Source organism: Sebastes umbrosus, chromosome 2, assembly GCF_015220745.1.
Source record: "Sebastes umbrosus isolate fSebUmb1 chromosome 2, fSebUmb1.pri, whole genome shotgun sequence".
Lineage (NCBI taxonomy): Eukaryota > Metazoa > Chordata > Actinopteri > Perciformes > Sebastidae > Sebastes > Sebastes umbrosus.
The window spans coordinates 25762821-25778808 of record NC_051270.1 but is presented as its reverse complement, the minus strand read 5'-3'; the positions used below and the strand labels follow the sequence as shown (position 1 = coordinate 25778808).

General features: G+C 43.2%; 1 protein-coding gene across 10 annotated transcripts in view; it reads right to left on the bottom strand.

Annotated features, from left to right (window-relative positions):
- sox6 (SRY-box transcription factor 6) overlaps positions 1-15988 on the bottom strand; it is a 154842-nt gene that overhangs the window by 91704 nt on the left and 47150 nt on the right. For 9 of the 10 annotated variants that reach the window (XM_037790351.1, XM_037790329.1, XM_037790387.1 and 6 more), the window contains 2 exons: positions 5995-6235; positions 2233-2443 (listed from right to left, as the gene is read on the bottom strand). In XM_037790351.1, the coding sequence (XP_037646279.1) occupies positions 2233-2443; positions 5995-6235 (452 nt within the window). Of the gene's footprint in view, positions 1-2232; positions 2444-5994; positions 6236-10175; positions 10196-15988 lie in introns of those variants that run through there. The other variant, XM_037790395.1, reaches the window with a different exon arrangement.

Here is a 15988-nt window from a genome sequence, read left to right as displayed (position 1 = left end):
CCATTTGTTTTCCCTCTACACTTGAGGTCACCACGTTCATCCACAGTCCATCAGTACAATGAACTATCTTGACCAGACAAGGAAGCCCAGAGAAGAATGGTAGCAGATGGTAAAGAGTCTCCGAGGACCTCGTGATCCCGACCAGGCAGGCACCGAAGCAGCAGAATTAGACACAACAGTTGTCATGCTTAGATAAGCGATATATTTAGCTCATCTGTTGCTTGCGCCACATTAGCAGCATAATTAAGACAACAAATGTCTTCTTTGGTTCTTTAATCGGTTAATCCTGCCCTTTTCAATTTCCAACAGTGTCTCTCTGCATAAACAAAGACACACGATTATGATTTCTCCACGGTTTCTGCGAGGTTTTCCTTTGGCGTTTTCTAAGAGTCCCTCTCCCTCCATTTTACAGTAATCACTGATCATCACCGCTGAAGCTTCCTCAAGTGCTCTCAAGAACAGAGTATCTCTCAGTTCCTGCAGCTTGGGGACAGCATACTGAACTTTGTGAGGCTCTTGTCTTATGCTGTGTTCCCCGCTCAGAAACTAATTTCCTTCAACAAGGGAGTTTATTTAGGTGGCGATGATACACGGCGCATGAGGCAGACCAAGTTTCTATTATTAACAGGAGATTAAAACAGCTGTATGGCACTCTAAAGCACCCTCTCCTCCCTGCGTTAACATACGGCCCTGGATTACAAGCTGCACTTGACCATTTAAATTACTGCAACAACCAGCCTTCACCAGCTGGGGCTCATTACCATAACGCCCGCCGTCGCTACCGAGAGCGCTGACAATCTTGCCCTGAAAATCAACTCTGAAACAGCCAGAAGCTAGACACATAAGAAATATAGGTTTAGCTTAGGGGAAAACAAAGATGTATAACAGACAGAATGTGTCCTGTAAGGTGCTGTGGGGCGACATTCTTGTGCTTTCTCCGGGATCAGCTCCAGATCTAAGACCAGTAGCAAGAATACTGCATATTCCTAATATTCATGTCTGTTGGTGTGACAGAAAACTCGATGAACTCGATGAAGAAACCTCCATGAACACGGGGAAAACATGAAAACGGAGGCCAATGTATCTGCTGTATTATGAGTATTAATTGTGACGTACACAAGGGGCTTTTACCTTTGGATTTTGCTTTATTATATTTGTTGCTAAATTGGCAATATCGGTGGTCATTATTAGATAATATAAAAGGTATAGATTACAGTATCCTGGCATGCTTATGTGCACCAGCATGTTTTGTTCCTCTTGTCATTTGTTGATCATTTAGATCCATTTCAATAATCCAAACTTTTCAGTTTTCTAAATGATCTCTAAATCACAGGTGTTCAGGTAAATAAGGACTGATTGTTCTGTCTGTTATTACCTAAATGACGTCACTCAGCATATCAGGACGTGGCTGGATGATTACCCGGTGAGAGGCCTGTGATGCTCTGATACAAAGATCACCAAACGAACACTTAAAAAAGAAGTGGCAAATTATTTTTAGGCTAACAGAGGTCTAATTTATTCGTCTGATGAAGTGCTTAAGCTAAGAGCTCCCCAGACACTAAATGAGACACATGCATTCCCAAGGGGGTTTCACATTTGATTGGATGTAGTTATATTACTACAGCCCTAATTAAGAAGGGGGATGTGTTTCAGCAGCTCTTTCAAATATTTGTTTTCCGCCATACTCTTGATAGACTGCAGGCTGTGGGAGGGAGAGCTGAGCAGGGTGAAACGGGGTGCAAATACGGCATCGACCTAACAGTCTTATCAGAGAAAAGAATTTTTTTTCATATTCATGGTGTGTTGAATAGGATGTGAAGAAGGGTTGTTTGTGAGAAGCAAAGTTTGATGAATAACTGTGCTGAGTGAAAAGTGTTTCTGTGTAGCAAAATAAAAAAGAGGTAATGTTCCTGGCATCAGGTCAGCACTATGAGTTTTATAGTCAAAGAGTTTGCCTTGGCACGGAAGAAGACCACACTTGTGCTGAGGTGCTGTGCCACGCAGTCTTTGTCACTTTGGAAGAGGTTCAGAACAAACTGGAAACATTGTAACGTCAGTATTCCCAGCTTGTGTGTGCCCGCATGAGTGTATGAGATGGAGAGATACAAGAGGAAAAGAGGCGGACAGTCAGGAAGCTAGAAAATTATGAGAGAGAAAGGGGGGGAAATTTGGGAAGATCAGGCGTACTTAGGAGGAAAAAACGCCCAGACATACACACACAGGGACTCATACCGTCTTGCTCTGTCTTTGTCATCTCCTCCAGTTTCTTCTGCTTCAGCGTGTCCACTACGTCTGCCAGGCTTCCTTTGCGGCGCTCCGGAGTTCCAAACGCTGATCCGCTCAGCAGGTCGCTTCGCTCCCGGGCCCCCTCCTCCGGCTTGTGTGGGGAAGTGGAATTGTTCCGGAAGGAGTACAGGGAACATACTTTATTGCTGTCAGATTCCTGTAAGGCAAACAAAAGTTGGGAGGGGTGGCAACAAGGGATGGGATTTGTATTAAATGATGAGTGTGTCTCGGCGTTCTGTCAAGGCTCCATTGAGCTTTTTGATGGCTTTTCATTCAAATGCAGTGATTGCTAGATTTTTGCAGCTCATGGGCCGATTTGGCCATATCAAATAGCTCCTCTCTGGCTTTCACACAGCATCTTCTGTGTCTTCAACAGAGACGGCGTTGCTGCTAAATGAGATATGACAAGTGAAAAACTGAGATGTAATGACGAGGTACACTTTCATAGGGCATATCCATAATGTGCTCTTTACTTTTCATCTGCAGAGACTACACAGAGAAACCTCCCAACTGTAATTTCTCAAATTGCTTTTGAGTGTGCATTTGTGTTCGGGTGACTGCTGTGTAATTTGTTCATTTTCTAGTGGAGACCTATTCTCAGCTGAGTGCCTTGAGCCATCGTAAATCTGTGTCCTGTCTCGAGCTGTTGTTGTTTTTCAGTCCCACCTGTGTATGGTTTAGTATTTAACTAAGGGTCCTGTCTCTGGCTGACTGGCTGAGTGCTCCCTGTGCACAAACAGAGACATGAAGGAAACGGGGAGAAGAATGGGAGAGAGCTTGAGGGAGGCGGGGGGGGAGAGGGAGAGAATACTCTACACATGGGAGTGTATAGTCAGCACACAGACCGTGGCTGAGGGTTGCGTCTGACAGGAGGTGGTGTTAATTATGGTTTGTGGAGTCTGAGAAAGCAGAAGGTGGCTAAGCAGCCAGGAGTTTGCAGCCTTTAACGGGGGAACAGTTAGCTCTGATTTAAACTTTGGGCCTCATAGTGAAGGGAATAATCTGGATCCAACCCGTACCTGCACGCCTATCATGGAAAAGTGAGCTTTAATCAAGAGCAGTGTGATAACAGAGTGTAATACATGATAGAACCATGTCTGGAGCCACTGACAATCCTAAATAAAAAAAAAGTCAGGAACGCGGTAAACCCGGCAGGAATGCTGTCCGGGCCAATTTCCCATTCCCGCGTTGCATGTCGAGCTCCAGGCAGAGTTGCAGCGGTGCTGTAGGGTGGTCTGGTACCAAGCGCCAGGGTGGCACGACCTACCGGCCTACTCTGCACCTCCCAGCCCTGTGTTGGATGATTATGCAGTGTGGCAGAGACAGTGGAGAGTGCTTGAGGGGAGTGGAGCAGTGCTGGGTTAATCAGCTGGCGCAGGTTCAGGGCACAGCCCACACAGACGCATGGCACAGCAGTGGAGTCAGGTAATCAGCAAAGGCAACACTCTCATTCCTTTCGCCTTATGCCTTTCCCTTTTCTTCTCTCCATCTCGTCCTCCATTTTACCCTTCCTCTCTTTCTGCGTCCTTTCTCACACTTACTTTGAGTGAAGTGAGAATGAAGCAAGATTTTTGTTTGTTTGTTTTTTTCTTTTTTAATCAGTTTTTTTTTCCATCATTTAGGACTGATATGACTTCACTTTCAATTTGTTGCCATTTTTGTAAATACTTTGTAAACACTAGGAGTGGGGAAAAAATTGATACAGCACAGCATCACAATGTTTTGCGTGTCAATATTGTATCGATACACTGACGTAAGTTATCAATCTTTTAGTATATAAACTATTAACCTCTTAACAATCTGACGGCCCGAAGATACTGGTATCATATGAAACTAGAAAACTTGAGAAATGGATTGTCATGTTAGCTTGTCGGAAAGAATGCTAAATAATGCTGCAAAGTTACACAAAATTTTGCGGAGGTAAAACTGGCACAGCCAATTTTTTACCTCTGACCTCAAGATATGTGAATCAAAACTCTTAGATGAACGGAGTGCAAACTGTATCTTATTACATAAAACAGATGTTGACAAACTGCATAATTTGCAGTTGATAAAAGGTCATGAAACGCAATATATCTTATCGCAATACTAAAATCGCAATAAGATTGCATTATGACTTAAATATCGTGATAATATCGTATCATGGGGCCTCTGGTGATTCCCACCCCTAGTAAACACTATTTTACAAAGGTGCTATACAAATATTCATTAGTAGTATTACAGATTTTATAATTGATCACTTAGATATTTGTTAAAGGTATTTATAAACTTCTCCTTTGTGTTTGTTTGTGTCATAAAACTTGCTAAAATCCTGTTGTTGACATCCCGTAATGTGCCACAGATGAAGACAACACCTGAGCAATCCTTTGCCTGTCAATTCCCTACACTGTCAGCACCGCGAGGAGCAGGCGGCTACAGAGGCTATTCATGTGTCTGTTTGTGTGTGTGTGTGTGTCGCGTGCTGCAATGCTGAGGTGTTGAGGGTCTCAGTGGCCAACTGCAGAGCTACTTCAGAGGCCCTCAGGGTCTCTTTACCACAGACCCGTCTGTCACAGACAACCACCTGCCTCCCGTGTCTATAGCCCACAAGTGCCTGTGCTCTTCTTCGCTCCGCTCACATCAAAGCAGCTCCGCACTTAGAATGTACAGCGTCTGGGGTCTGGCTGCAGATGTGGCTTATACACAGCGAGAAAAACAACACGCGTGCACCGAGGACAAGACATGTTTCTTTAATAGCAACAAGAATGCATCGTCGCAACCCTGACTAGGATAAGCGGTTACAATTAATGGATGGATGGAAGAATGCATCGTGGCCTTCCATCGGTCATGATGCAATTTTATGAGCCATTCACGTTATTAAAGGGAGAGTTAGAAGGGCATTTGTTTAACCTAATTATAGCTGATGGTTTAGAGCCCACTATCTCAGAGGTTTCACAGCATTAGGGAACCATGGGGATGGAGTTATAGGGATAAAATATCAGCTGAGCTTCTTTATACAAGCCAGGAACAATAGGAGACTGCTGAGCCAAGAAGTTGAATAGGCATTGAAAAAAAAAAAAAAAAAAAAAAATCGATTCATTTATGTATCGCGATTTATTTATTTTTTACGATTTTGAAATTTATTTTTTAATGCCAGAATCGATATATTTGCTTCGTTTGAGTCTATGCGGTGGTAGATGGAAGTTATCACTTTTATTATTGTAGTCTGAGTAACGGGACGTCATATCCGTTCCATATCTGTCACCAAAACAAACGGCAGTCGGCCGCAGTAGTACAAGTCGAAGTAGAAAACGGCAGAGGTTCCACATGGATACGACCTGCACCCTCACATGTTAAATCCAACATGGTAAACACTATACATACAATAAAGTATGGAAACACTTTGGGTTTCACACATTGCCAGAAAAACATCATGGCTAAAGCTGCATGCTAACTCTGTCATGGACAGCTAACGTTATTGTATTATGGTAACGTGCGGTCAAGCCAGCCGTCACTCCTATCTCCGTGGTCAAATCAGCCGACGCTACAGCTGTAGAGCACCCATCTTTTCTAAGTTTTCTATAAAAAATAAACTTTTACTTCATCATTTATGCTTCTCTCCACAACTATTCTGTTTCCTTTTATTCCATTCTTACCACAGAGGCATCAAATTAGAATGAAAAAGGTTTATGTATGTATGTATGTATGTAATATATTGACATGTCTCACCATGCGCTGCTGGGCTGACACCAGGCTGTCCCAGTCACTCTCTGGCGGCACGCTGCTGAGCGGCTGCATTTCATCTGGATGGGCTTTTCCGTGGAGCAGGCTGTGCAGGGGCAGCTGTGGCGTGCCGTGGGCCTCGGCGCTCTCCTCTTTCTCCCAAGACAAGTGCTCCTGACTCATGGCATCGTCCCCATCGACCACGGAGGCGAAAGGAGACGTGGCTTGCTTGGAAGACATGACTCTGCTGTGGAGCAGGAAAAAGGACAAAAGAGTCAAGAAAAAGAAATTATATCACACAAGGATCATCAACAATACATGAAAAGGAATGCTCGAGTATTTCATGGACGACTGGCGGTTACGTTCAAGTGATTGTGCATGGCTGTGGATTATACGTGGTGCACCTGAGCTGATAATGCTGCATGGATTGAACTGTTGCCTGTAGCTGCTCTGGCCTGTGGAGTTTGGAATAGGCAGTGGGGTCCCTAATCCTTTGTTTAATGCAGATGGATGGCTTGATCTAGGGCTGGAACTGTGCCTGCTTGGGTCTTGGCCCAAACCCCAAGACAGTTACTCAGGCAGTAGGTCAGCCAGGCAATGGGACTGCCATCTAGATAAAAGGTAAAAAACCTCCTCACAAATAAGTTAAGTCCCGGTACACAGAGATGTAAAACAAGGTTGCTTTTTTTCCTTTGATAATATTCTCTTTTTATTTCTACGTTAATTTGATTTTGTCCTTCAACCATCTTATCATTTTCTCTGTGCGAGCTGATTTCATGCCGACGCAATCAAATACACACAAAAACCAGCCTTGTCTCCTTTTGTTTCCACTCGTCAAATTAGGAAATTATTAACATTTTGGTGTGACAGTGTTCCCTCAGGCCAACAAATCCTACTTAAGCAGCTTAAAAAATCAAAAGCTAACAGTGGAGGACTAAATTCACAAATCTGTCATATGCTTTCATGAATATTACAGTGAAGATTGTACTTGACATATCAGGTGCAAAAGGAAACTCATGTTAATTCTAATTTATTTTCTTTTTTTTCCCCTTTTTACAACCCAACTCGTTTTGGTGCAGAATTTATACAACCAATTCCGCCTTTTCTCAGAATTAATGAGGCCGCACTCATGCTGTGTGCTACAATGAATGAAATTAAACACTGTGCCAAGCAAATCTAATTATGCATTTGGTATTAAATTAAAAAGGGGATAATATGGCCTTCCTACTGATGTGAAGTGGAGAGAAGGAGCTGGAGCATATTTAACTCCTAATCCGCTTTTCCCTGAGCTGTTGTTCTGCTTATTTTTCTCAACTACAGGACGTTGACCATTACAACTAGGATGTGACTACTTAGGGCTCAATCTTCTCTAGAGGATGAGTGTGTGTGTGTGTGTGAGAGAGGAAGAAGAAAGGCAAATTGGGGCTGTGAAGGTATGTTTGTATGTGACAAAATGCTCAGGGTCCTTCTTGTACTACATTTGATCACTGATCACCATCTGCCCCGTTCTCCTGCTCTATCCACAGGGGTCAGTGTGACAGCACTTTAGTTCCACCCTCAGTTTGCCTGGGGGGTTTGAGATAGGGGGGGGGGACTCTCAAGGTTGAGGCATTGCTGTGGTGCGATGGCGTCCTTGCGCTTTCTGCTGAGAGTCAGGCACTGAGAGATCGGGAAAGATATGTTCCATTTAAAAAGGGCGTTTATGAGCAAGGTCTTTGGGTCTAATAGTTCTTGGTTGGTACACAAGGAAGTCTGTCAAATGAGGTGTATTGTCCGTGTACACACACTGCTGAATTGATATTGTCTGCAGATATTCTAGGCAGGATTATTTGTGTAGCACCTCTCAAAAACAAAAGGCAATTCAAAGTGCTTTACAAAAGGCATGAAGCGACTTTTAACAGACGGAAAATATGAAGGAAAATACAAAACGATTTGAAAAATATGAAATATAAAATGAAATCAAATGCGATAGTGGGAGATTCAATAATAAAAGACTGTTAAAGTACAGTTGCAATTCCATAATAAATAGCAGAATTGTTTTCAGTCTTGATTTAGAAGAGTTAGAGCAGACCTTTAGGGATGTACCGATCCAACTTTTCAGTCCCAATAGTGATACCTGGGCTTTGCGTATTGGCTGATACAGACTACCGATCCGATACCAGTGTTTAATTAACAAACTGTAGGCCTCACTGTGTGGAAGTGACTGGGATCATTCCTTTATGTGTAAGGCAACATCAGGCTTGACTTAAACATTGCTTTCCTAACTTTGTAAAACAAAATGTAACAAATAAATACATAGATATAAATTTAGTGAATTGTTATTTATCATTAAAATAATAAATCGTACACCAGCGACTTCGTAAAAAATCAATTCAAGTGTAAACCTTTTTAAAGCAGCAACAAATTGGTCAAAACTTAAACAGGAATCAAAATTACAGTATATAATGTAAATAGTATGTAAACATAGAATTGAAATGAATAGATCAGCGCCATTGTCACCGATATGTGATCCAGCTATTTGAGTCAGTATCGACCTGATATCTGATATCGGTACATCCCTAGTCACCATGTTTCGTTTTAATCTTCAAAGCAGTAAGCAGACTCGACGAAATTAATGCTGAAGCAGATTGGACATAATTCTGTATTAAATCATATTTCAGAAATTTGCACTGCTATATCCAAATAAAACAGCCACTATGCATTACCACACTCTCTTTAACTCTCATTCACTCACACACACACACACACTGGCACATAGTCACAGATCAACCTGGGTAGTGAAGGCGGACCTAAACAATGGTAGCCTAAGTTAATCTCATGTGTCTCAGCAGCTGTACAAACACAACCAGTCAGTCAGGTAGATGGCAAAGGCAGGAGAGTGAGACCTGTGCCTGTCTGTCTGCCTGTCTCTCCTTCTGTCTTTTAGCCTCTGTGCCTCGATGTGTTGTCAGTTGTGTCTTTAGTGGGACTCAGCCCTCAATTTTAATCAGCCATTAAATTGTTTCCTGTAATTATATCAAATAGAAAGTGATCTCAAAATTGGGTACTGTTAATTGAAAATCAAAAGTCAGAGCAAAGTTCAGAGCATGCATGTAGAGGGGGCAGTAGTGGGGTTGTAAGGGGGAGGCGTGCGCGTGTGTGTGTGTGTGTGTGTGTGTGTGTGTGTGTGTGTGTGTGCGAGGTGGGAGCGGGTCGGGCTCGTACTGTAGATTCTGATGTATTTTTTATTCATGCACCCAAAAAGCTCAAGCCTCGGGAGCAACAAGCACCTCGTCCTCAATGGAGTGTGAGAATGAAACAAAGCACTGCTTTTGTATTACACAGTAAATCAAGTGGTATTATTTTACCACTAAAATATTCAGTCTCTCAGGCACTTTTACTTTGGTCTCCAGCCATCAGTCAAACTGCTGAGGCGTGAGCGAGAGAAGGGGATAGAGAGAGCGAGAGAGAGAGAAAAGGAGAGAGGGAGAGACTCCATCCTCCTGTAACATGTGTCTACAGCAATCTTGTTAAAGAATGCAACAGATCTGCGGCAGGCTCCATAACAGTATTTGTCAGCAGGAGTTAATAATTTATTAGCAGTGCTGGGAGGGCTGCGCTCAGGCAGCTTAAGAGTGCGGAGAACCCCCTCTGCCCCACCCCCACCTCCGACAAGCCCCATACAATACTGCCTCGTATTATTGAAAGGGAAAAGGGGAAGTGTGGCAGTAATTCTCTGAAAATATCTGAGGGCAACCGTTCGGTATTTCTCACATTTGGTGCGGGATCACACAGCGCTGAGATCTAAAGGGGTTTGTGTGCGATAGATCAGCATAGACACAACAAAGACATCTGATGAGGAGCAAAATAAGGAGCTGAATGTGGGTACTACCGATGCATGTAAAATTTGATCATATTTTCTCTCATAAAACTTCGCTGTTTACAGCCTGGCAAAATAAAATCATCAAAACAGCCGTTTTTGTACAACTACAGTGTATTCTGGTGTTGTTGAAATAACTTTACCCACATTAATAATTGAACCAATTTCTCTGGAAAATAAGCCCAAAATGTGCTTTAACATACTAAATATGGTGAACTGAAGGGGTAGCTCATAAATCCTTGACAAGCTGCCCTCCCTCATGCTTGATTACACAATAACAATAGACAACTAATAAACAGAAGTAATCAATAAGTGAAATGCTGCCTACTTTCTGAAAGACAAAGCCCCAGTGACTTTGAAGACTTGAAGCAGAGACGGCGGAGGGTCGGTTAGAAAAGAGAACCGGCCTATATATAGCTGACAATATTGCGCACATTTGAAGGATTAGGACTTAAGTTCTCCAGCCGCGGGCTCATATGGCCTTGGAATGCTTTGAGTCATGAATTGTTCCCTGCGATAATGTTTCATCATCGTGCAAAACAACCTCTGCTTAATTGGCGAGTATTAGAGGAGCAGTGTTGTACGCCGCTCATCTTGTGACCGAGGGGGCCATGTGTCCTCGGCTATCCCATTTCCCCTTTCATCGTAAAAGGGTCCGACTGACTTTCACCCGCTGTATCTGCTCTGTCACACTGTTTACCTTTTATAGACAATGGTGATAAGTAACTCCACACCATCTCCCCCCCACCTCCCCAACCCGCCCACATGCCCACTACTGATGTCTTGCACCTTCAAGTTTTTGATCCCAAGTCCCAACAGGGGGAGGGATATTACACCTTCTTTCTTCACATGTTATCAACAGACAAAAGGAGAGAAAATCAAATCAATTATTAAACACAAAAAAGGGAATGTGAGAGCATGCAATAACAGATTCAAATGTAACATTGGTGCCAGACTTTGGTGCCACACTGCTATTAAAGTTAACGGGCAGACATGCCAAATCCCACTATAACCCATTATATCTGTGTTGTTTCACCTTTGACTGAAAAATGCTTCCACAAAATAAAAAAAAACATATTGAGATGTTGACTAATGTTTTATATTTAAATGTGCATGTCCCTTGTTATTAGTCTCCACACAGATCATGGCTATGTCTAGCAGCAGCTGCATATAGCTCAACTCAAGCCCCAAAATAGTTAGACCATGATACATGACCAAACTATTATTGCTAAACAGATCAATTTATTAATGGCTCTGGTAATAACTGGAAGGACTCAATGATTTGGCTTGTCAAAGTTACAAGCCAAACTGACTGATTTAGCTAGCTAGCTACATTCATACTAGTTATCTAATATTAGCTGTCATGACAACGTTTAAACTAGAGAGGCTGTAACAGCTGCTATCACTCAACAACATCGCAGCTCCATGTCTGGTTCTTTTACACCATTACCAGCATTATTTCTTGCTAACATTAACGGTTTAATCCCCACTTTAACAGAGATGACGTTACTGCTAGCTAACGTTAGCTAAACAAAGTGCCCGTTCAGAGCGCGTGCTTGTTTGGAACCGGCCGCGTAGTCAGGGGGCGTGGCTGTTCGGAACACGTGCTCATCGGAGCAATTGCTTGGCACCCGGAAGTGCTGCTTGCAGCGTTGTGAGATCCACGGTCGTGTCTAAAAGGTAACCCGCAAATTGCGAAATCTGATCTGAAGCCTGCAAAAGAACTCTCGCGAGACCCGCTGGATGACGACCAATCCTTAACTATTCAAGGTCAATGCCTAACCTTAAATGGACTGTTTGTAACTTCTTACATGTATAAATCACCCGGGTCGGTGTCAACATGCGCACTCACGCGTGTGACTACGCTGTTCAGACAAGACTCCAACACAAACTACACGGAAGCACCAAAACCGCAAAGTTATATCTAGTGAAGCCCGTCTTGCAAAACAGTGTTAGCCGCGGTCGTAGTCCGCGGGGGAGACCGTAGCTTCGGTCTCCAGGGCCGAAGTCTCTGCTGTACTCTGCTCCTCTGCCTGCTTGCCTTCACTCAGCTCGCTCCACCTCACGTGCATTCGCGCACACTACACACTGCAGAAGAGTTAGTAGCTCTGAGAATATTTAGTGAATGTTCAGTGGACGTTTTTGCAGCAATAACTGCTGCAGCTCCTCCAGACCAACAGAGGTTTTCCGTTTCTTGTGAAGTGACGGGGCTCCGCAGCGAGAAACGTTATCGCCTCTGACCGGCCGCGGTCGGGAGGCTGAGGCAGGAAAAGCCAACGCTAGGATCAGCAGTGATTCATGGAGAGACCTCCGTCTGGTCAGCTAACATTACTGCCAAGCAGGTGAAATATAGAGTGATTTTGTGGTTTTAGCTGACGTGTGTCGCCTCATTGTTTTGAGCGATGCTCGTTCATGTCTATTTAAAGCGAGCAAGCGCGAGCCCGACGCTGACTTTCGTTGACTTAACGGCCACAGGTGTCGCTGTTTACAAGCATTTCTGATTCTTCCAAAGAGTCCCTTTAAATATTTGAGATCAATGCCTAACTGGTGATGGCGAGATGAAGCTTCATGAAGCATTGAAGCTCTCCAGCAAATCGATTCCCAAAAGGGTTCATTTCACATGGGTTCATCTGGGCTTCATGTGCACACAAAACCACGGGTTGGTCAAAGTGGGAGAGAGCAGATATATGACAGATGTAAGGCAGTGGTTTAACTTGGCAGAGGGCAGTGAATGTGTAACTATAGGAAAATGATAGAGGGGACTTTATTCCTTTTTTATTTAGGAACAATAATTTCTTGACTGTGTTTTTCAGCTTCGGGCGTCTTCAATTACGTCATTGGTCTTAGACGATAAAAGCCTCGATACACACTTCACAGAAAACCTCCTGGATTACTCGACACACGCTCTGAAGCCTCGACAAAGCACGTAACATCACCACGCCTAACATTAACCATCTCGCAAGAGTTTCCCAACTCGCGACACGGCCGAGAACCGCTCATCGCTCCAGGATGGGAGTCCAGGGGAGTGAAGAAGAGTTTGGTTTTAACGTTAGTATATCGAGCATCCAACAGGAAAAATTAACTGCAGCCTGCAGGAAATGAGCCATGGCCTGAAACTGGGTTGTGTCTGGAGGGTAACCCGCAAATTGTGAAAACTTGCAAAATCTTGCAAAAACTCTAGCTGTGAACATTTTCGACTGCAGAGCCATGAAGCCCCGTCCCCGCTGCTGGCCAGAGTTCTGGTTGCCTGTGTATTCAAAGTTTATTAATATTTATTTAATTTAACCGATTGCACCAACTTCGACACTGCACGTCCTTGGGTCCCACACATGGGTCTATACATACAGAGATTCCTTGCTTTATAGTTAGATGTGTGACAGTGTCAGTAGCTACTCAATGCACAACATCCATCTACATTCAAGCATGCACAGATAACGGTGTTTATGCAAAAAAAAAAAAAAAACATAAGACATACAAAATCTGTTTATTCACATAAAGCTAAATGTAAGTGTTTAAATTTGCCAACTGCCTTCAAGCATAAAAAAGAAGAATTGAGATGTCGGACTGACTGCGTGATCTTTCAATAGAGCCAATTAGTAAAGGTGCTATTCTGTGCTGTCTGTTTGTCACTGTATTGTACAGTGGGAGCTATTAAATATGTGTACCAACTAAGCACTTGTTAAATAGTAAAAAAAATACAAATTAAATGTGAGACTGTTTAATTAAATCATTTTCCAAACAAAAGCAATAACCTTGAAAATAAATTGTATAATCAGTAGTTTTCTTTTAAAGTGAAGAAGACGTAGCTAAAGGAAATAGTTCAGGGGCTTTAAACCGTGTGTTTGCGAACCATATGTGTGTGTGTGTGTGTGAGAGAGAGAAAATCATCTGTGTGTTTCCCTTCAGGGGTTCCTCCTGTTCTAACAGGTGTCGTGGTAGGGTTCCTCTGGGTTCTTCACCTGCCATAATGAGATATTACTACCTGACAGCTCCCAGCTGGAGGAGCATTGACACGGAATCCACCGTTTAGCACAATTAAATTATCACCCTCCATTGTGATTGTGCCATGCTGTGCAGCAGCCAGGTTTCTGGATACATAATCAACTCGTAACACGGGCTGTATACCGCTCACAGTTAGCCTCTTTTTCCACACACACATACTTTGACACAGAGTGTGCATACACATACTTATTTGTCTGCTGTAGCCTATTATTCCTGCCGATTTAAATACAAGGAAATCAGAAAAAGAGATTGCTTTGAGTCGGTGATACCCAAATTAATTTAAATCTCTTAAACCTCAGCCGACAAAGTAATTACAGATAATGATATTAAAATATAGTAAATGGCTGGGAAAATACAGATTTTCCAGCAACCTACTGTACAGTGCCTGGAGAGTTGTCTAAATGAATTTGTTTAAATTGTTCTTCCATTATTGTTGACCTTCCCTTGCAAAAAGTCAACTCAATTACGGTGGCACTTCATCCTCACTTCACACTCCCTCCTGATGCCTTCTCTATTAGAAACCGCCACGGTTACCACAGCTAAAATCCACACTCAAATGATAGCCACCCAGAGCAAATTAAGCAAGCCACCTGAAGTGCACACTTTACATATTGAGCAGAGCATTGATAATTACTTTGCAGGGTAAATTATTTGCAATAATATGCTGCTAGAGGAACTGCCTTGTATCTCACTTTAAACACTTGTGCAGCTGCCATGACAGCATGGTTGGTGTCCTTGCCCCCCACGCAAGGCGAAGGCAGATGCAGGTGTGAGAGCGCTTAAGTGTCCCTGTCTGTCTACTCAGGAAGGGTCGATGAGCACTCACACACTGAATCCCTCGCTGCCCCCCTCCTCCTCTACCTCCTCCTCCTTCCTCGTCGGTCCCCTGTGCCTTTGGCCCTTTTCCTGATCCCAGGACGCAAGCTCAGAGCTGGATGGCATAACAGCCTCTCAGTTCCCCAGGACACACACAAGTTCACTCATGCATATGCTTTCACAAATGAAGGATCCAAAAAAATTCACTGCTGGCCTTTTTTTTTTTCCTGGACTCGCATTATCCTTTAAACCTAGGCAGAACGTTTTTGGCATCATTGGGCAAAAATTCCATAATAACCTTTCAGCATATTGTAATTCAAGTGTTCTGAGAGAAAACTAGACTTCTGCACCTCCTCATGGCTCTGTTTTCAGGCTTTAAAAAAGAAAGCGTTCCTATTGGCTGTGCTCCGGCTGGTGGGCGGTGCTTGGTATTTCCTCAACTGATCTCAACATGGCTGCCGGGTCACAAACTTTCTCATTTTACAGCTAAACATTACACTACAATATGTTTCTGAAAACATTTGAGGAGAGAAATAGGCATTACAGTAACGTAATTTTGATTCATGTTTTATCAGTGCTGCCTAGTTGATCAGAGTTCGCGAGTGATTGACAGCTGCTCAGAGACGCCAGACTCCAGCTCGGCTCTGATTGGTTGTTTTTCTTTCGGTCTGTGAAATCTTGCAGATGCCATTAGGAGCACCGGAGGACAGAGAGGCACATGATTTTTTTCAGATTTTTACAGATTCAGACCTGTCTCATGCACTACTGTCAGGATATAGTGACCGTTTTATCATATTTGCTCCATTTCCACCCACTGCAGCTTTAACAGAAATTACCTACTAGAAGCGGAGCATACTGGATGTTGTGAGTCAAACACTTAGAGAAACAAACGAACAGTAGCAGGACAATAACTTCACCAGACAAACGGTTTCCCTTCCTGAGACGAGAAAAAAAAGACTGAGACAAGAAAAGCTTCTTGTTGTTTTACCTCTTTCTTTTACTTTCTCGTTTTCAGTGGGCCTGCTGGGGGATGGAGTTCCCAAAGAGATTTCTGTTGCTGCTGCTGCACTTAAGCAAACCTCACAGCGAGTCAAGCCATCAACCAACACAGCCCTATTTGCTGAGCAACAGTGGAGCTTTGTGGCTCGCCTCATAGCTGACAGTAAGTTATGAGCCCTTTGTGAGCAGGAGAAGGAAAACAGAGATCGGAATTTGGCAGGAACATAATAATACAGAATTCTCCTGTTCATGGAACCTGAAATTTTCGTGGAAACAATCGAGCATTGTTGAAGGAAAGAAAAGCAACGGTGACAGATGAAATAT